General features: G+C 43.7%; 1 protein-coding gene across 1 annotated transcript; it reads right to left on the bottom strand.

Moving 5' to 3' along the window:
* Positions 1–26,347, bottom strand: ptpn20 (protein tyrosine phosphatase non-receptor type 20). Its single transcript, XM_019864573.1, has 46 exons — positions 26,278–26,347; positions 24,310–24,458; positions 24,071–24,234; positions 23,376–23,441; positions 23,097–23,276; positions 22,966–23,035; positions 21,918–21,998; positions 21,290–21,377; positions 21,030–21,183; positions 20,705–20,776; positions 20,349–20,523; positions 19,721–19,856; positions 19,508–19,646; positions 19,280–19,432; positions 19,018–19,203; positions 18,325–18,487; positions 17,992–18,247; positions 17,833–17,909; positions 16,677–16,754; positions 16,470–16,577; positions 16,277–16,393; positions 15,906–16,114; positions 15,288–15,389; positions 15,063–15,156; positions 14,711–14,796; positions 13,988–14,159; positions 13,414–13,625; positions 13,035–13,133; positions 12,462–12,955; positions 11,205–11,970; positions 10,854–11,024; positions 10,609–10,783; positions 9,583–9,793; positions 9,442–9,479; positions 9,134–9,220; positions 8,373–8,434; positions 7,683–7,844; positions 7,341–7,590; positions 7,000–7,238; positions 5,469–5,703; positions 4,744–4,892; positions 4,560–4,650; positions 2,385–2,719; positions 2,045–2,260; positions 1,567–1,629; positions 1–1,473 (listed from the first exon to the last, which is right to left on the bottom strand). The coding sequence occupies exons 2-46, from the start codon at positions 24,431–24,433 to the stop codon at positions 1,363–1,365; spliced, it is 7,416 nt and encodes a 2,471-aa protein (XP_019720132.1). The 5' UTR covers positions 24,434–24,458; positions 26,278–26,347; the 3' UTR covers positions 1–1,362.
* Positions 26,348–26,499: the final 152 nt, after the last annotated feature.

Genomic DNA, 26,499 nt, shown 5'->3' with positions numbered 1-26,499 from the left:
AAAACGTGACATCTTGTAACGGTCAACTACAATTTTTTTTTAAATTTAAAATAAATGTGTAATCTTAACCTTTTCTCACAATTTGATGCACACCGAGTTTAAAATGTGCAGCAGGCCACTGTACCGGACTTTGGACATCCCTAGTTTGTAACGGAGCAATGGAACAGCAAACAGGTCGGACTAGCTTAGATGTGCCTCCCAGTCTATGTTGCTGCCATTTTTTTTCTCCGCGTGGTGTAAAAGGGGACGCCCTGGTACGATCTACTAAGGCAGAAAATTGCCGATCGACTTTGTAACCCCCCCTCATTCTTTGTCAGCGCCGTTTATACAGAACATCAACATGGAAAAGCCGGCGAAACGCCAGCCATTGACAGGCCTGTTTGTGTGCATGGATGTATACAGTATGCGTGTGTTATAGCAGCTACAAGCATCCAAAAGTGGAGGTACAAACCAGCAGCGATTTTCTTGCACTGTACATTGTGTAAACCTCATTCATTCAATTCCGCACGATGGCTGACTTTTGTATTAAAATAGCCAGTGAATACAGATAGAGCCTATTATCACAAATTCAACCAAAAAGCCTAAATATCACATTTGCGAGAATGGCCATTTAAGCCTTTAGCAAAAAGAGTGAATTGAAAATTTATAAATGTATTCAAATGCATTATGTTGCGATCCGCCGGGGGTTTCAAAGTACAATTTTGTGGTTTTCATACAAAATGGGGAAAGTGTACGATCTTCATATTGTGACTTCCTTTAACTTAAGGTCATATGTTATTGTCTTGCCTGTGATTTGGAGCAAGCAAACATTCACATTCAACAACAAAAACGGTGCACATTCAGTCGAAGGTCGCGTGAGTGCTTTCAAGCAGTGTCGTCGCTCCCTCGGCCCGTTTACATGTGACTATAGCAGCTCGGGGTCAATTCCAAGGCACTTGATTCTTTTCATTGCTGTAGGTGATTTACAGAATGAATAGTGTTGCCCTTTTTCTCACTCTCTCGCCAGGGTACAAATGCACTTAATGAAATAAAAACTCACATTCATCAAGTTATCCGATAATAAACTTTGGTAAGATGATTTGATGTAACCTTATCGGCGTCCCTACCAGACAAAATACTGTTGGGCTACCGTGATGGCAATTTGCAAATGAAATGCCACAGGGAGACTGAAATTGAACGCAATCATGGAGGCATAAGGCGAATCACTAAGCCCGAAGTACGTCAAGATTCCCTTCACAGATCTAGGCGAAACAAACGTGTATTTTCTCCCTGCATACAACTAGACAGCACACAGTATGAAAAGAGACAAGAGTTCAAGAAGAAGGTGTCGCCGGTGCTTTGTGGTCGCACAAACGCAAACATTCAAACTATTTTGTGGTCTTGGGGACTTTCCGGTTGCCACTGGGTGCCATGGAGCTGTAAAATGCCTTGTAAAACCTCCAACCAGACTTTGTAGCAGAAGAGGTACTGTTCCTGAAACCCAAGACAGAGAAAAAAAAAGGTCTCGCTTTTTGGAAGCTGGCTTGATTTCAAGCCTCAACTTCGAACCGCTCCGATGACACTGACCTTGGTCTGAATCATCCCGTGCCGCTGAAGTCTCATCTCCTTTACGATGTTGCTCACATTAATCTAAGGACAAGAATACAGATGGCTCATGCCCCGCTGTGATACGACTTCTGAAGTCGCTCTGTTGTGCTAGTGTTATGTATAGGTAATGTTATCTCAAGGTAGAAAGCATTGTTGCAGGAGTGGCAAGCAATAAATAATGCGTTTGATTGTGGTGACAATCGGAATAAAGGCGCAGCTACTGAATTCATTTTCACTCTTTGCGGACGGATCCAACAGATGGAACTGCAAACACTAGATTTGAAGGAACCGCGTGGTTAATGCGTCAAAATCTTGGATCGAACTCTCTCATGGGCCGCAGATTTCCAACACCTGATTTATTTGGCGATTTAGTTGTCTGTGATGAACGAGTGTGACAAGTCGTCTGTGCTAAAAAAGTGAAAATGACAATGCAGCGAATACATTGTTTGTAACTCACAGGCAAATCCCTCTCGATGAGGCTGAGGATGATATCGGTGCAGATGAGAACACCCGAGCGTCCGATGCCGGCGCTGCAGTGGACCGTGACGGGCCCTTGCTGGTGCACTGAGCGCAGGTAGCTAATGAAGCGAAGCAGTTGCTCCGAGTAGTGCGGAACGCCGTGATCGGGCCAGTGCGTGAACTTCAGGTGATGGACAATGTGGGTCTCGGCTGTCTGGAATCGTTTCAATCCAAATAAGGGTACACTCGTCAAGTAGAACGTTGGATTAAAATATCGGGGTACTTTGAGGTCTGACCGCCTCAAAAGCGAGTGCAGCATGAACATGAACGTCTCTCACCTCTGTTTCCATCATGCGGATGACCTTAATGTAGAAATATTCCAAGTACTGCTGGTTCACCAGGTGGATGTCAAACTTGCCCGTGTCCAGGGGCTTGTTAGGCTTCTCGGGCCAATACTTGTGACATTTGACCCTTCCTCGTTCTACTTCTTGGGTCATCATGGCAATCACATCCGATTTGTTTTCCCAGATCATTTGCCAGAACGCGGCCACCGTAGAGGGTAGCGGTCCTTGGCAGGAAATGTAGGCGAGCTCCTCACCTCCCACTTGCATGCGGATGTGGCTGGCATTGATGTAGTCGCGCTTCTCCCCGAGGCTGACGCGGGTTTTGTCATCTGCGGATGGAAAAGAGGACACACGGGGCCAGGGTGAGTGTGCGGTGTGTCCGTTTACTGTACTTGTCTGCATCACCAAGTGTTTCCAAATTGAATAAAACAGATCCTGCAACAGATCCTTGGTAGTTTCCTCAGTTCTGTCATCTTGTTTTGCCAAAACCTATGTCAGAACTACAAACAAAGTAGCTTTGTTGGTGATGAGAGGACTGATAGAGTCCGAGTGTTGACAAAGTCCCCCACCTCCTTGAAATGTACTGGAAAATGGCTGTTTAAATACAAGGAATAGATTGGATCAGTAAATAACCCACCGTATGCGCAAACAGGCATAGGAAGGAGAGGGCATATGGCGAGGGTCAGCCATATTCCACTGAGGCCCACTATCTTTGTCAGGATGCTCATTCATGTCTGACCCCCTTCAGCCACCCCGAAAAAAACAAATCTCTGGAGGCCATAAAGTAAATCTGCTGCGTATTTGTCTTAATATGGATGAAAAATGGTTTGCCTTCTCTTTTTTCCCTTCAACAAATCCCATGCAAATCTCCAACTTGTGATTATCTCAGTCATTTATTTCTCTGTGCCCAAGAAATTCATTGTGTAAAATCAACTGCGTGTCTTCTTATAACAATTTTGTGGCATATTCTACCAAAATATCTGTTGTGTTGTTTCATCCTTAATATATGCCTCCCCCACGCTTGAATCATGTTGAAATATATTTACACACCCTTTTTAAACACATTGTCAACATATTTCAAAATGTTTATGATATGTATTTATTCTTACAGAAAAATCTAGAACAATATTACCGCCCTCCCACTTTTGCCATTTGTATTGAGATTTCGTGGAAATCCAACTGGAAAAACGTAGAGAAAATAGCCAAACAAGAACAAAAACAACAGCATCATAAGAACAGTAAAACATCAATCCGTTTACATGGGATCGATGTGTGGACTGGGAAAGCAGCGCTATTGCGCTATAAGACGAGTAGCAACCAGAACAGGATGAGCTGGTCCATGGATGGCGAGCCAGGCCGTGCGACCAGTTCAGCCTTGTACCAATCAACCGTGCGATTGAGAGGACAGTCCATGAAGATAACGCGACCACAAGGGCCGTGTCTAGGAAAATACAGAATGGCCCCACACCAAGTAACTAAATCCAATCGCCGTGCGTGCCTCTCGGGAGACACGATAAATGAATCGACACCGCCACACAGGCACGTTAGTTATCAGAGCTGGCTGGTGTGCTGTGTGGGCACAATGAGGACTGAGGGAATGGGCCCCACATTCTTCGTCTCATGCGGTTATGGGGTAAGAGGATTGCCACAGGGCAGGTGGGGGGTGGCTCCCGTAGTCAAGCAGAGGTAGTTTCGCCTCGAGAGATAACATCTCTGTCAGATTCCCGATTGCCAATCAAAATGACATTTATATGCACTGTATATCACTTAAACAAAACTGACCATTTTCATCTTTGTAATGATTTCATTATTTGCTATTTGTCATTGTGCAGATTTACGAAATGATCATGTGTTGAATCTGAACTTGCATGCGTTTCTCTACATCACAATCTTTTGTGTAGCTTATTAGTTGCACTCTTGTTTCACTTTGACTTTCTAACTAGGAAGCACATGATTGGAATGACAGCACGTAATGTCTGCTGTCTGTCTGCCCTTGAAGCTACTCCATTTATAAAAAGCATTTGACCTACATCTCTTATAGTAATTAAAAAATGTTTTTGCTCATGTTCATGGACGACATCTAAGAGAAGTGGACCAGAATTATAAGTGGACCGTGGTGGTTTAAGCAAATGGCGAAAACTAATTCACGTCGAATGGGGAATGACTCACAGGGCAAGATGTCTCTGTAGCGGTTCTTGTCTCTGTGCTCAGGGGCTTTTCCCACCGCGCAGTCATCAGAAGGCTTTAGGTGCTCCAGAGCCTGAAGTCACATTAGTGTGTAACGATGTTAACACGCATGAATTGTGATGTCCCATTCAGCATTATGTGCTGGACAATGTTCAGTGAAACCCACCATGAATTCTTTGACCAGTTCCTGCTGGTCTAATTGATGCTGTAGAATCTGGATGATGGCTTTGACCCTGGAGCCTGAATACTGGCTGCTTCGAGATGGGTTAATGATGGATAAACTGGACAGTTCCTCCTCTGATATGATGACTGGGCCTGGGCAGAGGATACGATTATCGATACTTCAGAATAAATTCACAATGTGTTTGAGAGGGTATGATGCAATGACTTGTTATAAATGAACTTGTCAAGACTGTAATCTCTCCAATAAAAGACGATTCCTTACGTATCTTGGTATATTTTAAAGTGGACGGATTCAAATCGGTTGATGCAGTCGGACTTTTGAGCTCAAAACAGTTTTTCCGATTCAAATCATTTTTTGTTAAAAGCTCAATATTTACGGTATATATGTATGTCTATAATGTATTTGTGTATATGATTATATACTGTATATACTATATGCACTGAATATGTATGTATATGTGAATATACCTGTATGTACTGCATGTATATGTATATATGTAGAATATGTGCAAACATTTATATACCTTATACAGTACATGTATGTCTCTCTCTACATGTATGTGCATATACCGTATATGTACACACTATATGAATAAGGTGAAATGTAAATTCAGGTTAAAGTGCATTTTAGTTTTATCCTTTCACCCAAAATCTGGACTACGTTTGTGAGTAGTGTATCCCGGATATTCTAAGTGGAGGAATAGACACCTATTTGCGGTGAGGTGGTTTGGTGAGCATTGGCGTCAAACACATTGTCTTCTTCCTCTTCGCTGCTCCAGCCGTCTGACTCTGGTTTCCGGCTGCCTTTGCACGACCGGTCCAACAGTTTGCTCACAGTGTGTTTCCTGGGGGAGTCAGGGGGCAGGGGGGGAGACCACACCGTTTTTATTCTTCGGTAGGTAGGACCAGTTGAGTTCATGCAAAGCTGAGCTTCCTTTTCCACCTAAAATACAATATACAACGTGATGCAAAAATATCTATATTTGGTAATCATCCATTATTCTTCTTGAGGGTTTGGAGAACAAAGTCCACACAGTGTACTGTAACAACACTTCTGCTCTTTTGTTGAGACACTTGTGAGCTCCAATACAGGAGTTGTCGAAAAAAAAAATTGGCATGTAACAAAAATAATGTGTTTATAGTGGTATAGTACTACACTGCATTTTACCGGATATATAGCGGACCTTGTCTGTCATGAATATATGTGATCTTAGATTTATCATATTCATTTTCTATAGGGCTTGTCATCATTTGGGTCACGGGTGTGCTGGAGCCTGCAGCTGACTTTTGGAAGCGAGAGGTGGGTGCTACAGAGGGACCGGTTGACAGTCAATTGCAGGCAGACAAAAAGACAGACCATCATTCACACTTCGGGACAATTTGTACAACACATTTCTCTGGAATGTGGAAGGAAGCCGGACTACCCAGAGAAAAGTGGGCTTGGGAGAACATGCAAATTCCACAGAGGAGGATGCAAAATTCGAACCCAGGGCCTCTCAAGTATGACGCAAGGGTGTGAAACACTAGTGCACTATGATGCCCTGATTGTATTTTTAATTTAGCTTCAACATAACTGACTTTCTTCTATTCTAGTTCTCGCAGTCGTATACGTAGGGATTCATCATTATCCATCAATTCAAGCATCTACCTTCCCCATTTGTCCGGTTTATTCATTGCTCTTTATTGCCTCCCTGTGGTGAACATGGGAAGTCCAGCACAAAAAATACAACAAATTCTACGCAAAATGGGCTCTCAGAACGACTTAAATGTACTGTATTTAGTAAAAAATAGTGGGAACAATTTCTTTTCTGTTACTTTGTAATACAAATTATATTTGCCATTCACTGACACTTTCAATTCCATCACTTCAGACGTCATTGCCCTCCTAAATGTTTCATGGTGAAAACCATCAGGTGCTGACTAAAATACAAAAACCTGTTTCAAATGTAGCTGCCCCACACCTTTGACACCTACTGCCAAGAGTGCACACTCGCGTGAATTTTAGATTTACTCGTAGCACCCATCATTTAGGATTTTAGTAAACCAGCCCCTGAAGATAAAGTGGACTAACTACAAAAATTAAAAACATTTGTCACTTTTCAATCTTCTTATCTGCCAGAATTCAATTTCACGGAAAAAAACAACACACAAATGCAATGGGGTGGGCGATACAAGGGAAGAGAAGTCACTAACCTGTCAGAAGCTCCGTGCAACATTTCGGTGACATTCAGTGACGGGCAGCAAGCTTGATGAGAAGGCGTGCTGTCACAACTCTCCTAGTACACAGACCAACAGGCAAAGTGTGCACCCATGAAAAGTACAGACACATGTTCACGCACAACATACATGTGTACAGTGGAACCCGACTTGCCTGAACAATAGGCGTTTCATCCAATACCACAGTCAGTCGTCGTGGAGGAGGAGGCGGCGTTGTGACTAAAACACCAGATTCATTAAACACACACTCTGCAATCGGCTCTGAAACAGCATGGGAAGAAAACCAACCATCACATTACTTTTGATTGTGTTTTTACAGGTCATGGTTGAAGAAAAGAAAATGCGCACTGTCTCGATCCCTACCAGGGGGGCGCTCCACTGGCTTATTCATCATGACGTCAGGTAAGGAAGAGGCATCCGAGGAGGTAACTGGAGCTGGCTGCTCAGCTAGGACAGCCTCAGCACCTGAGGCCATGTTGGGTGGTGTAGGTGATTCGGAATAGGTCAGTGGCAGGATGTCCCTGCAGATGGTGAGCTGCACTGTGCCCTCAGCTTTACGCAGAATATCCACCACCTTACTGTGGCTCAGTCCCGACACAATCACACCATTCACCTGGTTAAACACAGTCGGGAGCTTTGGTTTTACCAGAGGCGGATGGGAAAATATTCTAAATATATTGTGCATAACATCATTGGTAATGTTACCTCTAGAAGAATATCTCCCACTCTCAACCTGCCATCCTGCTCAGCTACTCCACCAGAACAGATTTCTTTCACCCTGAGCACACTGCCGTTGGTCCCACCAACCAACGCAAAGCCAAGGCCGCCTCCTTCCGGTTTGGTAAACTCAACTTGCATAATGCAACTCTGAAAAGGACAGCAATGTTGCAGAAGGACAGAGGAACTGTTATTAGTGAACGTCTGAAAACGTAATCCTATGCACTTAATCTTTTGCAAAAATGTTGCATGCTGGGGGAAAACAGCAATGCCCCTTTTCCTCTGCAAAGTCCCAACTGGGCTCGCTATTTCCAGAGGAAAAACCAGGTCAGTACGATGAGTTCCAGTTACCTGGCCAGCCAGGGTACAAATGTCTCAAGTCACTAACTTTTGAGAATATATGGCTAAAATAATCAACACACATGCGAATGTAGCATTACCGCTGGACATCTGAATTTTGTTTCATATTTTCCAATCTGTCAGGTGCATTCAAAATGCTGTGTTTTTCTTATTTTTATTTATTAGTAGTTTTGCGCAGTAATACTGAACTGGGGAGCGGAAAATCACCCTACCCGAAGAAAGACGGTACTATGCAGTGGAAGAGTGGCATTAGTGGTCTCAGGTTACATGACAAACAAAATGATTTAGTGTAGTTGCAACAAGAGGACAAACGCTTACATCCTGCTGTTCAGCTCCAGACAGACATCTGAAGCTGCCAAGCGTTCGACTGACAACTTCAACTGCAGGGGAAAAAAAGAACAATAGATTAGGTATGAATCAGCAGCAAATGTCGACAAAAAGTACTTGTGCACAAATATTGATCTGTTCCATTTGATCCAAGCTAATTAACATCTAAAGTTCAGCGCCTCACACAGCTTGAGAAAAATCCTCATTGATGAAATTGCAGCGATGGCGCTGCAAAGTACCAAAACGGGGTCTGCCTATCTCCACCTCAAGCAGTCGAAATTTGAAAGTGTTGAAGGCTACGCACCTTCTGTGACAGGTGAACAAGACAAGGTCTTTTTAAAATGACGCTGTCCACTGTCCCCCAACCTGCTGCGGGAACTGTCACCGAACAACTGAATCACCTGCACTGGAGACCACCATTGACCAGGAATGTGTCTATGAGTGTGTATGTGATGTGAATGTGCTTGTGTGCGTGTGTGTGTGTTCTAAATGCTGACAGACAGAACTTGGACCATCATTGCAAGATTAATAATTAGCAAGCCTCAGGCCTCCACTGGTGTATTGGACTGCAGGACTGTAGTTATCACACACACACACAATGTCTCTCGGGAGGCCTCCACTGGTGTATTGGACTGCAGGACTGTAGGTATCACACACACAATGTCTTTCGGTCAACCAAGCTCATACGAAGCGACAAGAATGTGCTGATGGAAGGATATGGTGAGAAGAAAACGAGAAGGAAAGTATCTCACCATCTTCCTGAGGTGATTCTTTTTCAGGAGAGATAGGCTCTTCAAAACGAGCAAAGAACTTCTTGTCCTTTTTCCAATCAAACAGACCTGTAAAAGAAGTACGCCAAAAAGGGTCGGACAGATAATGACCTCATTCCCCTTCAAACTATTTTTGGTAATGATTGAACTTAAATGATTGTTTGGTTAAACACAAACATATGTGGTTTCCCGGCATCTGTGTTTCTAACCAACAAATCTCCCTCATGTTTGTCCTTAGGGTTTACTGAAGCAGATGAAATCATCTCATAAATCTTTCACAGACTCCTCACCGTTCCATTTGGCCTTGGGCGTCACGGGCTGTTCATCTCTGGAAAATAGGAAAAAAAACACAAACAGCAGAGTGAGTCAGTCAGCTGTGTGTATCTCGGCTATTTCTTTCCTTTCAATCGGGCCCCTAAGTAGGCACGGACCTCAGGATTTTGAGTTTGACTTTACGCGGGGCGATCTCGCAGGCTTTGACAGCATCATCCAAGGTCATCCCTAGAGTGCACCTCCCGCAGATGTAGAGAATCTTGTCATTGGGTTGCACGCTGCCTTCTTCGCTGGCCGGGGTGCCTGGCACCACCTCCAGACAGTAAATGCCCTGCCATTTGCTTCCAATGCCACCTGTCAGTTTAATGCCTGGAGAAAGCAGTCACAAATGCCAGTCAGTCGTAAAGTTGAGACTTATATATCGATTTTCCAGCGCTTGGTAACTCCTTTGTTCAGCTCAACTTGATTGTAATAAGGACGGACTGCTGGAACACAGCGTACAATAGCAGGGTGTGTCTATTTCGATCACTTCTAGTCAGGTCGTACCTTGTGTTACCTGTTTTCCATCCATCCATCAATTTTCTAATCCGTTTATCCTGACAAGGGTCGCGGACGTGCTGGAGCCTATCCCAGCTGTCTTCAGGCAGGAAACAGGGGACACCCTGAACCGGTTGTCAGGCAATCGCATGGCACACATAGACAGACAACCATTCACGCTCACAATCACACTTGGGGACAATTTCGAGTGTTCCATTAACCTGCCATGCATGTTTTTGGAATGTGGGAGGAAACCGGAGTACGCAAAGAAAACCCACGCAGGCACAGGGAGAACATGCAAACTGCACATAAGGAAGGCCGGAGCCGGAATCGAACCCTGCACCTCAGCACCGTGAGGCGGATATGCTCACTGTTACCTGGTTTTGCCCCCCCCCCCCAAAAAAAAAAACACTCACACCAACTACAGATAAGGTGAGCCAACTCTATGCCATGCAGCTGATTAGGGACAATGAGGAGAATAGAAACTAGCTAAAACCTACGATTCTTCAGTTAACTTCATATTCCTGGACAACGTGAAGAAGCCAGTTGAACTGGAATTTTTTTAGGTGTGAGATGTCAATTACAAGGCCACAGTGCTACCCTTTCAATGCGTACACTAAAGAATGAAAGACCACTCGCCGTCCTACCGAGCTGTCCTGAAGGTGTCTTGTAGAGGACAATATCAGGTAGGCTGTCACAAGAAGGGGGTGCCACCAGGTTGGTAACAGCCCTGCCTAGGGTCATACTGAGTCTCCTGGGAGAGGACCTGAGAATCGTCATGGCAATTTCATCCGCCACATTGGTCACATCATGTCCATTTACCTGGAGACGATTGAAACCGACAAAAATAATCAACATAGCGACTATCGCCTTCAAAAAAGGGGCCGTTTACCGTGATCAGCCGGTCTCCAGCTCGGAGGCGTCCGTCTGCCTTCGCTGGATTGTCCAGTATTTCTTGTATGTAGTAGCAGTTGTCCAGTTTGCTTCGGGTGATGGTGAAGCCAAAGCTTCCACTCCTGGACTTGGTCAGAAGGACGGTCAACTCAAATTCTTTTACCGATCCCTGCAAAGCACCAAATAAACAACCAGTGACGCAAAAACGTGTGCTTTTAGTGTTGGATCAAAAGGTAATCAAGTGCCACAATATGCACAAAAGGATTCTACATTCACTTCTTTGTTAAAACACGAATTGAGGTGTCGGTCACACCATCAGAGCGTTTTGGAGATCTGTGAACAAAATGACCTTTCTTTGACTCTCTTCTTCATCCTCTTCATCCTCCTCCTCATCCCTGCATTCTCTTTCTTTCTTCTCTGCCTCTTCATCCCACTGTGCATGACTCTGGGCAGGTGGAGGTATTATTGTGGGTGGAATGGTGGGAGGAGTCGCGCTGACATTAGGAGGTGTTGAGGAGATTATCTGTGTCGTGATGGGGCCCGCCGGCGGAGCAGGATTTTGAGGGAGCCCCGCAGCAGGCTGACTGTTTTTCGGGGGCGCTTTGCATTGAAGTGGAAGCTGCTGTCCCTGCTGGAGCGGGTACTGCTTGGCTTTGGATGGCTGTGTCGTGAGCGGCTGAGACGGGTGTGCCAGGGCAGAAGTGGTCAGGGTGTCAGATAAGAGGCTTAAAGGCGTCATGGTAGCGTTTGGGTTCTGTGAGCTGAAACTAGACAGTGTATTGGAGGTTTGAGGAAAAATTGTTGGATTTTGGGAAGTCTGAGAGAGGTGAGTCGGAGTGATGGAAGTCTGGAGGAAACTTGATGGAGTGTTCGAGGTCTGTGATAGACCAGACAGAGTGTTGGACATTTGAGAAAAACTGGATGAAGTGGTCTGGGTTTGCGAGCTGAGGCTTGTGAGGTTTGGTAACGGTGTTTGAGTGGCCTGATTGGACTGAAAACTTTGTTGATGGTCCAGGGTGGAACTGATGGTCAAATACTCCTCATCTGCCATTATAGTCAATCCATTTCCAACAAGGCAGTAGGTCACACTTCCATCTGCCTCCTCTCGAATACCACTGCAAAGAAAAGAGAATCACTTTCATCCTCTACCAAAAGGAGCAGTTCTCTAATCATCGTAGTCAGTTTGGGCTACTTAATACAGAGTAAGACAACAGCCAACAAGGACCGGCGACATTAGCAAAAAAACGACGCTACGATTCGAACTGCAGACAATGCCCTACCATTTGCCATTGCTAAACTTTGGTCCAACACATCACCCTTAAAAAAAAGCTGCTTAGGATGTTCCGGATGGAAAAATTGAGCCAGACGACTTTGAACAAGAGGTATCCCTTGAATTGATCACCAGTCAATCAGGAACCCATTTACACTTGAACCATTCAGAAGTCAGCAAACCTTTTAGTTCAGCAAGATTCCAAACATGCCTTTTGGTGGATGTCAAACATATACGGGTTTAAGTTAAGCCTTGTAGTTTTGCTAATGGAGGCCACTGGCACGTTCCAGAAATAATTACAGTGTAATGCAATGTAGCCTTGGGTAATTTTTCTACCTGGCATACATGGAGTTTGAATCAGTCTTCGGGAAGACGTCAAATATCGCGGTTGAACTTGTTGCAACAGCCTCCTCCCCATCCTCGCTTCTATTCTTCGATTCTACTTCCTGTTGTTCTTCTGCTTTTTCCAACGTCAGCTGCGACTCTTGAGCTGGTCGAAAGCAGACCGGAGGTAAGACAGGTGATGTGGGAGAAGCGGGCAAGGTTGGCGAGATTGGCGCTGGAGGCGACGTGGGAGAGGCCGGCCCGGGAGGTGAAGATTGAGGAGTCTGTTGGCCTTGCACCTCCCTCTCTTGTCCTTCAAAGAAACTCGGAAAAGCCGGAGGCTCTGGGCTTTTCTCCGCTGTGTCAGTCAGTTCCTCCTCGAAGACGGGAGCTGTACTCTGAGCAGGTATGTTCACATCAAATTGGAACTTAAGAAGCTGGCTGTAGTCGTCTCCTAGACGGATGTCCAGAGACCGGGATCGGATCTCCCTGGTGGGTGCAGGACTCTAACACAGAAAGAGAAGTGAAAGTAATACCGCCGCATTTTGGGCGATGACATGTCCTTCAAGATACGTGTTTACTTACAAGTGTGTTGTCATCAGCATCATACAGCACTCCCGAACCGGGTCGACAAATCAAGAGATGAACCTCAGAAGGGGCACCTCGCAGCAGGAACAAAACCCTCTAATGTCGCAAAGATAAAGAAGTGCGGGTGATTGAGGATAGTCTTCATGACCTGAGATGTACTCCAGTGTTTGCGACGATAATTCCTTGTCAGAACACATCGAAAGACTGTGACACAACCAGCTTGCTATTTTGGGTAGCATTAGATTAAAAGATTAGTGAACCAATGATGTAGCCAAGAAGGGCTCCCACTGACGCCCATTCACAATCTTTTTAAACTATTTGATGTGCTACACGATTTTTTTGGGACAAATGACATTGCAAATGAAGTTCAACATACCTGGTAGGAAAGGTCCTTGAGAGGCTCTTTGTTGACGGACAGAATGATGTCCCCTTCTTGTAAGAGGCCACTCTCGTGGGCCGGCTGACCCGGGAACAGACGCTTGATGCGGACCACGCTGCCATGGTCTTGCCCCGAGTTGAGTTGGGAAATGTTAAAACTGAAGCCTAGACCTGACAAACTTTTCTTCAGGATTACTTCATGCGTGTTTTCTAGGAAAAGAAATTGGGAAGATTCATGAACCAGGTCATTTTGAATTCTAAATCACCTGTGCCCCAAATGAGAACAGACGCTGAAGAAAATGGATGCTTTGATGGATAAAATGACTAATAATAATAATGATGGTGTTCAGTGGTCAGGGTATGTAGAGGCAGTGAAACCGTGCTTTTAACTAGACTACGGTCCAAGTCTAGGTAAAAGCACTTGTCTCAAGGGAACAAGGCAACATCAGCCCTGGATGACTTTGACAGCCACCACAATGTAACTGTCAGATGACTCACAGTCACCTCAGGCCTGTGTGTGCGTGTCTCTCTAATACTCTTCTTGTTTTTTTCTTTGGTGAGCGCGCACACACCGTCAGTCACAAAGCTGTAGTCCTTAGCTCGGCCACTCAAGGTTGGTTCCAAGGAGACCTCGGTCCTGGGGGGCTGAGTTGGTGATGCATTGTGGATGGACAGTGGGAGGGGGGAGTCGGTTCTGGGCTCCAAGATGATTGTTGGTTCTCGCTCCAGCAGCAGGTTCACCACCTATCACAACACTTTATTAGTCCATACGTTGTGTTTCATTTTCTTGTCTATGATGTGTCATATGAGTCCCCTGGACCATTAAAGACACCATATCAATGAGATATACTTTGAATCATTTTATATGTGACGCTTAACAAGATATTGGATAAAGATGTGCGTATATGCATTTGTATTACTCACCGAGAACTCGATTCTGATCGGCCCCAATCAGACTTTTGCTTTCCACATCCATTCAAACTACAAAAAGACTCTTTTGCAAGATACTGTGGATGTATTTGAACCAAACCATTGCAAGGATAAAATGTCTGGAAAATACTATGCGGAATGTCTTGTCTTCGTGTTCAATGTGTGATTTTAAAAGCTGGGGGCTGGTAGGGTGTCGTGTCATATTGGCGAGTCTGCATGTGACCGCAGTTGTTGCGTGAATTAAAAAAAAAAAAAACAACCAAAAATACCCAACCTACGCTATAGTGGGGGCACGTACGGTGAACTGTGCTATAGCAGATATAGTGTGTAGATGCGTGTGTGTGTGTATCTGTTCGCATGCTGACCTCCTCAGTCCTCTTCAGGCACTCGACAGCTTGTTGGTGTGTCACGGCCCTCAGGTTGGAGCCGTCAACCTCCAGCAGTCTGTCACCTGCCATATGCAAACATGCAGCAATCTCATCATCGTCATCATTAGCAGCATCAATAAATCCATGCACGTGCGTGTGTGTGTGTGTGTGTGTTCTTGTTTGATGGACATGCCACACAATCTGAGGTGATCCTGGTAGGTGGAGCATGAACAAGTCTCTGTGTCCAAATGTAAACACATACTGTACATATGATTGACATAACTAAAAAAAAGCAGTCAAGCCCCTTCTAAGAACACACAACGTGATGTGTATGTATAAAAAAAAATACCAATTTGAATTCGTCCATCTTGTTCAGCAGCACCTCCAACTACCAGACTTTTGATGTAAATGCCGCCATATCTCACACTTGTGTTAATTCCTCCCTGTTTTTAAGACACAAAGACATAGTTAGCCAATGCCACACAAAGTCCCACACAAAGTGTTGTGTGCAGGAAAAAACAGCTTTGAGCACACAAGGCATAAAAAAAAGCAACAGGATTTTTTAAAAACTCACAGCAACACTAATGCCGAGACTCCCGCCGCTCTTCTTCAGCTCCACTAAAAACGTCCCCCCGGTTTTTAGACTTAAGATAGAGGGAGACCGAGAACACATGTCCTGCATGTACAGAGGAAAAGACAAAACCCTCATAATTGGAAAAACTTTATTTAGGTTTTCAAAAAAAGAGGATGCTGATTTTCAATTAACAGCAACACTTTGTTTAAAAACTGCCATGCCACCCACAAAAAATGAAACCAAACGTCAAATTTCGAATGTACTTTTTCCTAGCTCCTCAAAATAAAAAAAATAAAAAAAAATCTAACAATAACTATTCCACCTAGTAAGTTTTTTGTTACCTAATTTGACAGATTTTGTAATGGGAGATGTTTTCATGAAAGACGTGTGAGAAAGTCCAATGATCGCAATGTCTGGAATGCCCAAAAAGTTACACCACACATAAAATCTCAGAGCAGTCGTTATGAACAAACATTTCTTCAAAATACTTGTTCATAAAGTTAATTTGGCGAGCTGAGGGCTTGATATAAAGTGAAATGGCCCAAATGGGAAAAAAAAAAAACCTTCCCATCACCTGCTTGATCAAAATGTAGAGTGACACGTTATTGTCCTACTAACCTGTGCGTCATGTATTCGCACCACAGGTATGTGAAGCTTCCTGCTTTGTTTGGGCGTGGCCATGCTGGACAAAGTGATGGCCTCCTCCAGTTCATCCACGGCGTGTCGGTACTCGGTGCCGCTTAGGGTGGTCTGAGAGCCAAAACTCCTTTCCAATGCCAAGCCCAGTGTGCTTTGGCAAAGAGAGTTCTTGCTGTCTTTCAGACACTCTGCTCACGGCAAAATAAACAGCAACATTGACACGAGTTCCGATACATTGATGAAAAATATTATTTCAGACACTCTGCTCACGGCAAAATAAACAACAACATTGACACAAGTTCTGATACATTGATGAAAAATAATGTCTCCGTTCAATAGCTTTATGTTACGTTTAGGCTGGGACACAATCAGCTCCACTTCCTCAGGACTACTCTGTAAGATGGCAGCAGCATCACTGAATGTTACCCCTTCCAAACTGGTCTTATTTAGAGAAATGAGACGCCCACCTGGGGTAAAAAAAAACAAAAAACAATGTAATCTAATTTGCATCCAAATTAAGTTGCGTGTGCTTTTAAGTGCTACCTGGTTTGATCCGTCCATCTTTGTCCGCAGGTCCATCTGGCACAATGGAAGCAATGAATATACCGAGGTCAAGTTTACCTGTATTGTCCTCGCCTACAATCACAAAGCCTGCAACGGGACCACAGCGAAATCAGAGACAAAAAGTTGGCATATAAAAAATTAGGTAAGTGTCTCTTCTTATCAATTTTACATGAGTGGACCACTCACCAAAGCCAAGTTTAGGATCCTTCTTGAGGCTTACGCATATAATTTCTCTCTCTGGTGGAAACCTAGTGGGCGTGTCAACTGTAAATATGGAACAGAAATGACAAATTGACTATACACTGAAAAGAGTGCTTTTCACAGTTGCCAACTGTAATTGTCAGCGTAACCATAACAAATAGTTGACACCTCTAGAAAGCATCAGGTTTAATTAAATCCTTAGGGGGCAAACTGGATTGTAGTCATCGGTGATACCACTTAAAAATAAGAAGACACTAATGAAGGGGTTGTAAATTTTAGCCTGACTCAGCACCTTCTCTTTTGCTGATTTGAAACAAATAACACCAAAATCATTACCTCCGCCAAACAATGTGAAAGACTTGTAGGTTCATGCTCAATGCAAGTCTGGCGTGAGGTGCGGTGTGAATCTGCGCAGGAGCGGACTAGACTTGGAATCTGTCTGCCTTCAGCTCGATCAAATTTACCAAAATCGGGCATAAAGCTTATTCTACTTCAGCCACCAAATTGCAAGGCGCACTGGGCGAATGTCAAAGGAAACCCCCTCGGCGCGACAGAACGTGGCGTAGAGAGATGAACCAAAATTCCCTAACAAGCACAAAAATCTGGATATGCCAATTTTTAGGCTCGAGCGCAACTACGCTCTTTTTGAATTTAGTGCGTTTTGTGTCCTTAACTGCAAAACCAACGCATGTACTCCCATTCACACAACGTGAGCCATATAAAGTAAGCTGAATCGACGTTTCCCAGCTTGTGCTTTTCAGACCCAAACCTGCATGACCTCATCTTTCCATGAATGTGTGTAAACATCGAGAATCCAAATGGACCACAAGAAATTCGCTAAGTGCAAAGGCACGGAAGGTATAGTTGTAGTTGTACCGGCCATTTTTTAGTTGCTTGTTCATTTTTTTGCAGGATTGCGTTCTTTGACACAGAACTAAATTTGGTATGTCTGACAACCACTTTCGACACACAACGTCCTTTCACACAGAGCCATCTTGACTCTGTGGCACTTCTGACACTACCGTCAGAGCTGGGAAAATACTCTGCCCTTTTTTTGTTTTTGGTTGTTTTTTTTTTTTTTTTTTACTCCTATTTTTTTTTAGTAGTTTTCAAGTTGGAACTGTAACTTTCATATATTCACCTCGTATAGAAGAAGACGTATCTGAGTCTTTCTGCAGCGAGACACTTGACATCATTCTTGGTATCGACTCTGGCGTACTTTCAAAAAAACATATCGACAAAATGAACAATTTCACGTTGCAAAGTGACGGAGGATGGTAATTGTACAGCACGTCAATACCTCCAGTAGGCACGCTCTTTCAAATCCCCGAGTTCTGCCATTTCGGAGGGTTCCTTGTTCAGCTCCCTGCTCATCTCCCGCCTCATCTCTCTCTGGTGGCGGAGTCGAGCCTCCAGCTTGGCGCTCAGGTCCTCGCAAGATTTGGACAGCGGATCCGGTTGACCCGAGGCTAAACCGACGTGGTTCAGCATGCCCTCAGAGCATGAGATCCGCTTCAGGTTCAGATTACAACCCGCGTAGACGGACATGTTTTCATCTGAAGGGAGGAACGGAATAGTTGGTGTCACTTGAAGAGCACAATTCTTGCTCTGCTCGTTCTCTCTCTGTTTTTACCTGGCATCATACTGTGGTTAAGTTGCCGTGATGTCATCTCACTGTGGAACTTGTGCTGCGCGGAGCAAAGGTTGAGGAGGTATTGTGCTATTTTTGAGCTCTCCGTTATAAAACTGTGCTTTTTCCCGCTTGGTCCGCCACATTCGATGATCAGCTTACGGCGCTGGGGAAAAGAAACAGTTGATCACACTGTATGAATGAATCATACAGGAATGCATTATACCTTGTTTAAATGCCAAGAAAACAGACATTCACAGTAATGCTTGTCATCAAGCCGCCATTTTCTTTTCTAGAATCGTAAAATAATTTGTCTATTTTTTTCTTCCCGGGTACAAATGAAAATAAATATATATTCAGGGAAAAAAATCATATTTTGGGTAAAAAGGATTACAGAATTTGGAGATACATACATTTGTACGTTCTACTGACAGCTGCAAATTACAATGAATGATCTGTGTTTTGAAATGCATTTGTTATGCCAAAATGACACTTTTGTATATGGTTGGGTTTAAAAAAAGACAGATTTGTGCTTTTTTTTGGACAAAATTACAATAAGTCACAAACAGATATTTTAAATTATTTATTTTGAATTTTGTTTAAATTACAGATGGTTTTGGTTTGACAAAAGTTGTTGTTTTTTTTGCTTGTTTTCAGATACTGATGAAGATAAATAAAAAATGAATTTCTCTTTACCCCAGTGGAAATGGAGTCTGTTTCCCTCCACAGGAAGCGTCTGGTGACGGTCCGGACCTGATTCTTCATCTCGTAGACAATGATTCCTTTGGCACAGACTCCCAAAACCAATTCACCAATCAAAGGCCTTTTTTCTCTGCCCACGCGGTGGAACATAACCCCGTACTCTGGTAGTTGCTGGGCAATCTTAACAGAAGCAAAGTCAAGGTTGATTAGCTGAAAGCAGCAATAGTGCCAGGCCATTGTGTAAACTTAAACACACTTTCAAATACTCTGTTTCCGCCTCTTCAGGTCCCATCGGGGCATGCCTGGCATGCAGTCTTGGCAGCTCGTCCTTCACATTGGGCAATGCCAGCTTCTCAAGCATTCTCTTGGACACATAGTGCTCAGGCTGGTAGTAAGTCTTTCCATACAACTGGGCGAAACAATGCACTGATATGACAACGGAATCCAAATGGGAAAGCAGAAGTGTTCTTCTTGCGTCCAGTACCTCTGGCATGTAATCGCCAAATTCAGCCTGTAGAGCAAGGGCAGCCAGAAACAAGCCGGTCTCTTCGTTGCAGTACATGCGGTCCTCTAAGATATCCTTTCGCATCTGCAAGTAGTACTGGTGGCGAGTCAGTCTATGCCTGGACAAGAAAGGAAAGCGGGTGAAAGTCTGCAGGCAAGAAACAGAATCTGTGTGTCCGCGCCCGGTACTTACAAAACAAAGGCGATATCGTCCACAAAAAATTTGACTCGAAGGAACACCAAAAAGGAAAGGATTTGCCCTTTTTTCCAACTATCGGGAGCAACTTTGGAGATTTTTGTTTCGTGGTCCAGAAAAAAATATTCATCATCTGCAAAATGGAAAGAAAATGCTTTAAATGTGGAAGGAAATTGATTTATATGCAATTTTCAAAAGTGTTGTGAAATTCTTTAATTGTGAAAGTTTTAAGTAGTTCTTCGAATTCTTTACATCTCAATAAAATCACTTATTTGTTTTTATCACCACAGATGAAACTAAAATACAAGGCCATTTTTGGAATAAACAAAATAAAAATTTCAAACCTTTCTTTTAAACAACACAACTAAATATGAACTAAATGAGATAGAGGAATTGTGCTGTGATAATGTGTAAGTAACGCCATTTAAAAACCTAATGCAAGGTGTTACTGAGATTGCAATGTACATAACATTTTTCATATATTTCATTACCAATGTCTTACCTAACTAAGGCAAAAAAAAAATGCTCACTACTTCAATATCACTGATTTTCAGTTGAAAAATCCACATCGCCGCACATTCCATACTTCTGCTACGTAATCTACTAAATGCAGAATGACGAGTACCGTCGAGAAAGGCAAGACCGAAGTAGAAGTGCTCCACTAGGTTAGCATGAGCCACCACCATGTCAAACACATCCCTCGCGCGGGACTTGGTATCGCACCGGACCACCACGTACTGGCCGCTCGGCAGCACCACCGTCACTTCCCTTTGAGACGAACACAGGCGGCCCTTTCTCGACTGCATAGGAAACACACGACAACAACACTAATCAGATCCAACATGAGAGTGAAGCCTTTTACAGAGATTACAATGCTCACTTTTGATTAATGCCACCAGAGATATTCTATATGTTTATGTAAGAATAAAATTTGTGTGTGTGTGTGTGTGTGTGTGTGTATAAATGGGATAACTGTTTTACCACAATAGATCCCGGAAGCTCGAGCACAATTTGCTGTTCGTCAGCCATTCGGATAAACTCTGGACCTAAAGCCTGGTAAGAAAAATAACAAATGACAATAATAATCTTAATAATAAACACATCACCCCTGTGCTTCTATTATACCTAAATCCAGTTCCCCATAGGCATAACCCCCATAAGCTTTTCCGATGATCACCACATGACTGCACATTGTTCATAAAAATAACTTTCCCAGATGCTCATGGATGTCCTCATGAAAGTCTCCTCGCGCACATGTACGGTATGTTAGCCGATGAACTGGTTTTATAAGCTTATGTCTTCTTACCTTAGATTTCCTCTGGCTGAGGCTGATGGAGGACTCGCTGAAAGTGATTGAAGGACTGTGAGACCTGCCTGATGTCTTGGGAGAGACGTCATGGTGGGGGCTCCGGCCCAGCCAACTGCAGGTGCTGTCCCTGTGACGAGCCCCTCGCGGGAGCCTGAGATCCGGGAGGGAAGAGGCGAGTGTGGAAAAGTTGAAAAGATTCAAGGTCAAAGTCAAAACAGACAGGCACGCAAGAGTGGTGAAATGGAATACGGTCTTGCCTTTCCAAAGATGACTGGTACAAAGGTGTGGGTGAGCTTCTTGGTCGAGGTTTCCAAGATCTCTGAGGTAAACACCCTGGAAGGACAGCTTCAAGCAGAGGAACACAAAATCAAACGCGTAGCATCGTGCACAGGCAGTGCGTTCCCCAAAATATCATTGTGTAGTTGAATCAAATAGCTGGGGGGTTTTCAGGGTAAACGGTGACATTGCAAATGTATTTTGTGTCTACGAACATGAAAAAACGCACTCAAACAAGAGTGCGCAGTGTGCATTTTTGAAAATCAATACCTGAAAAAAAATGAGACTCGCAAGTGGTTATAAGAGTTAATGAAATGACTGTGAACACAATTGTTTGCAATTCTCATTTTTACAACTGTTTGACAATGCAGTTTTTATGATGACCACAGTTTGACCCTGGAACAGATGAATTAATTCATTCATTATTTTCTATGGGGGGGTTGCAAATTGCTGAACATTGTCCCAGAGCAGATTGTGCCGTACCTCGGATGCTCCACGATCCCTTTACCTTACTTATACATTCACACAACACATTGTTATTACCTTATGTGGTTTACGAATCAGTGAACAGATAAATAACATGGTCCTCCGTGGTCAACATGAATTTACCCGATTTTGAGTCTGAGTCTGTTGAGTATCTTCTCCTTTCTGGACAACATTCACTGAAGTCTGCAAATGGCCCTCGCCTTCCTGTAAAAGAAGTTAGATTTGATGATGATGATGAGATGAATGTATTTTTATTTGAATGAAGGTGAGGCTAAAACCCACGCTCAGTATCCGATTATTGTCTCAAGCAAGAATCTAATCCCAGACTCCCTTAGGTTAAGATTTTAATCCTCTCGACCTGAACACACCTTTGGTAAAGACGAAATTTGTATAATTAACAATTTATTTGAGATCGGGTTTCGGCAACATTTATGGAAGGGCGACTATTTTTAATTGTTTCTGTTATACCTTACTATCAAGCTAAGTGCTGCAGTGCGATATGAGTTAATTCGTTTCGAGTTAATAACTCAAAACACAATACCTCAAATCTTCTTTACCCATTGAAATCATTGGACTGCCATTAATCCGTTCTGACTTTTCCAATTTAAAAAGTCATATTTTTTTAAATGACAAAATGATCACTATATAATATTATACTTAAAAAAAACATCCAGTAGTGATGTAATTAAATGGAATACAATTTTATTTGTTTGTGTCGCACTTTCTACTTTCATTCAATGGACACATTGCTGCTCATTCTATTGTGCATGCCTTGGCCACATGTGGGCAGTGTAAGACAAACATCGAGACAGGCTCAACTTCTCTGTTTGAAAGTAACGTTAGTCATTCTCCACAGAGGATAAAGAATACACGCATGCGAGTATTGTTATATTGTTGGTCTACATGTGTAACGACACTGTTTGTGTTCAAATACTGTAAACTTATAGACCCTTACTGTGTGATGTCACCTTTGTGCACCGTGTGCAAAGGCTTTCATGTTTAAGGGAACGCAGTTGAGTGACTTGGATAACAGAGGCAAAATAGTCTGTTTAGTCCAAGTACCATATATTTCACTTGTTTGGTAGTTTATTCATTTGTTAATTGCACTTCACTGCATGCCGGGCATTCTGATCCTAGATTCGTCCCTGATCCAATTCTGGCACTGACTCACCATGAAGCCTTTCTCTGATCATCTGGCTCCGCCCACTCAGAGGCAAGCTGCTGTCAGAGCCATGGTCCATCTGAGGGAACAAGGCCCTGTGAGATGACAGACTACGGCGGAAAAGACGTGTGCAGACTCACCGGTTCACTGAAGACCTCTTCCACCAGCTGCCTGATGACGTCGGCAGATGGCGGCGAGCCGGAAGCTTTCTGACGACCCTCGCAGGATTCCAGGATGGAGCTGATAGTTAGTCTGCGGTGGGACACGTCCTCGCACATGCCGAGGAGGAGGCTGTTGAGGTGGTCGCTCAACTGGATTGGCTGAGAGGGGATGTTACAAATCAAGTTTCTTTGGGCTGTACAGATTACACGACAGTACATCCGGAAAGATTCACAGCGCTTCTATTTTTGTGACCCCACCTGATTTTGAGGTAGGTGAAAATCAACGGCCCAGTAAAGAGTCATACCCAGAGAATACACCAGCATCTGTGCAATACAAATCAACAAAAGGAAAACATCTTCAATTTTCAGTGTTTTCACCCACACCCACTCTGTGACACTCTAAACTCAGTGGCCACTTCCGTCTGGGCATGTCCTGTTTGAAGCATCACAATGGTACGATACTGTTGATCCATTGTTTGGAGTCGTCTTGGTCTCAGGATGTCAAAATGTGAACAGCATGATCAGGAAGACTGTTTAAAAAACAGCTGTAATTGAACTGGGACATTTATTGGTCGATTTAAGGATAAAACGCCTGTTGTGAATTTTGCCGTTGAGCTCCTGGCTAGAGAACGGCAACTTGTGCAAAAAGTCCTGAAACATTTAACAGTTGGACATATGCATTCAAAAGCATATATCATTTAAGTTCTTTTGCCACTTTCTAACAACAACATCCTCAAAATTTGGACTGAACAATTTTGGTATTAACTGCAGTGCTTGGTCCTTGGACCTTTCTGCAATGGCAAATCAGAAGTGCAGGATCCATGAGCACCCACTAGATGGCATGCTAACTAATCTGAGCTCTTTGAGTGATTGATATCAAATGCTAAGCGATAATCATGTGTTACGTCTATGCCAGCAGTGATGTGAAGTTCGATGATGACGTTTGCACTGACCCTATCTATGGCAGGTTTGGTTGAGCTGGCACGGCCCTGCAGCATCTCTGGAGCGATGAAGGTCGATGCCTCCTCTGATAGGCCACAGTTCTTAAATGCTAAGCTGCCAGTAGCTGACAGTAGCAAGGAGGCGGGGCTTATGATATTGCACATGTTGTTTTCACCTGGGGGGGAAAAAAAGCACCAACACAATGCCTAGCAGTTGTGAATATTAAATATTCATTAGGATGATGATTTACCTTTCTCAGAGGCATCCACTAAACACCGTCCAGTGGCCAGCAGCAGGGCCCACACCTCCTCCTCCAGCAGAGGCCCCCCTCGGGCCTCCAATACTTCCGCTAATGTGACGAATGTGCTGCTCATCCTGCACACATTCCAAGCGTGTCACCTGAACACACACACAAACACAGTCCTGATCCACAATAATGGATGGCCTGCCACCGATCTGTGCGACAGTATCTGTGCAGGCCATTGGATCTGGATGGTTCAAGTCCTGTATGGGCCAAAAATAAATGTTGGAGAGATGCTAGTCAAGACGCTAATGAGCAAGGCACCAAGGGGACAACACTCTTTCCCCACCCAGTCATTCTGACAACACTCTTAGCATCCATCCATTTTCTATATTGCTTGTCCTCATTAGGGTCATAGGTATGCTTGAGCCTATCCCAGCTGACTCTGGACAAGAGGCGAGGTAAACCCTGGACTGGTCATCAGTCAGGCACAAGGCAAATATAGTTTTCAGTGAACCCATAGAGCATGTTATTGGAGTGTGGGTGGACACAAAAGAAGCCAGAGCGCAGATTCAGTCGAACCCCTACCCTCAGAACTATGAGGCAAACATGCTAACCACTAGTCCACTGTGCCGCACGTTGATTGATGATACTGGGTGTTCCGACATTTCAAGCAGTACAAATATCTACATAATTTGCTGTCATGTGAAAGATAACCTCAACGTGACTCACCAAATTATGCACAAAAATTGACATTTATTTTCCAAATGAGGTAAGAAGAAGACAAAATAAAGCATCTCCATACTTGAACGTTGAAGGAAACCTCAGTCACTGTTATCAAAAAAGCTCTACAAATGCTCATAACATAGACTGATATATTTTTTATCATTACATCATATTGTTTAATACATTCACTATGGCCCTCAAATGACTTTTTTGAAAAACAAAAACTAAAGGGGCTCCTACCAGGAAATAGCTTGCCCACCCTTGTCTTAATCTATTAGTTTCACTGCCCGCTGCTGTCTCTGCTTGTCCCAAATCCTAATAGGCTTTCTTGTGACCTCCGGCTGGCTGTGAGGGAGGTGTAGCTTTGTGACATGATCCCGTGCTAGCTTGTCATCTCATGCTTGTACTGTATAGCAGCATTCTACACTAGGAAATCAAACATTATCATTGGAATTTAATACGCCATAATTAAATAACAATGTAACAATTGTTTTACAATAAAGCTGATCAATTACAATACAATAATATAATGGCATATGACTTACATTTCTTTGATTGATTAAGGATGCAGTTAACAAAATTATATTATTTTGTCAGAGGTCGAATATTTCTCTGACGTCTGGGTCATCACTGATGCGCAAGAGAATATGTTGCAGTGTTTTTCTTTCCATTTTCCATTTTGGACCCTGACTCACTGTTTGAGGACCCCTGCTTTAACTGTTCCGATGGCAGTGTTGTTATACTCCTTATCAATATAACAGTAACCTGATTACTTTGGCCCTTATTAAACGCTTACTCATGTCAGTGGGACTGTCAGACAACAACAACAGAAGAAGAGTAAATCAAATAAAATGCATTTGATCTGTTGTTTGTTGTTGGTGCACCCTTGCGATAAGTGGAGTCAAACTAATTTAAAAAGTGCACTGTAGATGAGACATGCACACACTTTCCAGGGTCTTGATCCTAAAGATGCCCACACTGTGGCATATTGATTTGGGCCAACAACTGCACCATGTTATTGACATCCATAAGCTACTTTACAAGCGCATAACAGCTGCCACACAAAGGAGAGATGCTGCTGTTTTAGGAAACGCGGACTATCTTGGATGTAAGTCCACTAACTTCTTATTATAAGTAACAATGTATGCCAGATACTCCAACATAACGGCCCTGATGACAGTCATGCCTCAAGGTAAATTTCACAGGGTTCAATTTCAAGTGAGATGTCCACAGTCAAAGATGCAGGCTTACCTGGTCACATATGTAAGCCAGCAGTGTTGTTTTGCGTGTTCGTCTTCAGTGGTCCCACCACCAAGCATCCAAAATAACCCTCCCGGTCATCGCTTCGCTGCATCGACGTCTCTCCGGGATGAGCGGCTCGTCCTCGGCGCGGAACTCCAGGCTGGCGGCGTCACAGCGGTCATGGAGCCCCCCGCCCCCCTGTTCAGTTCAGTCGCTCTTTTACAGCTGCCT

This window comes from Hippocampus comes, unplaced genomic scaffold, assembly GCF_001891065.2.
Source record: "Hippocampus comes isolate QL1 unplaced genomic scaffold, H_comes_QL1_v1.1 scaffold108, whole genome shotgun sequence".
Taxonomy (NCBI): Eukaryota; Metazoa; Chordata; class Actinopteri; order Syngnathiformes; family Syngnathidae; genus Hippocampus; species Hippocampus comes.
This window is presented reverse-complemented; position numbering and strand designations above follow the sequence as displayed.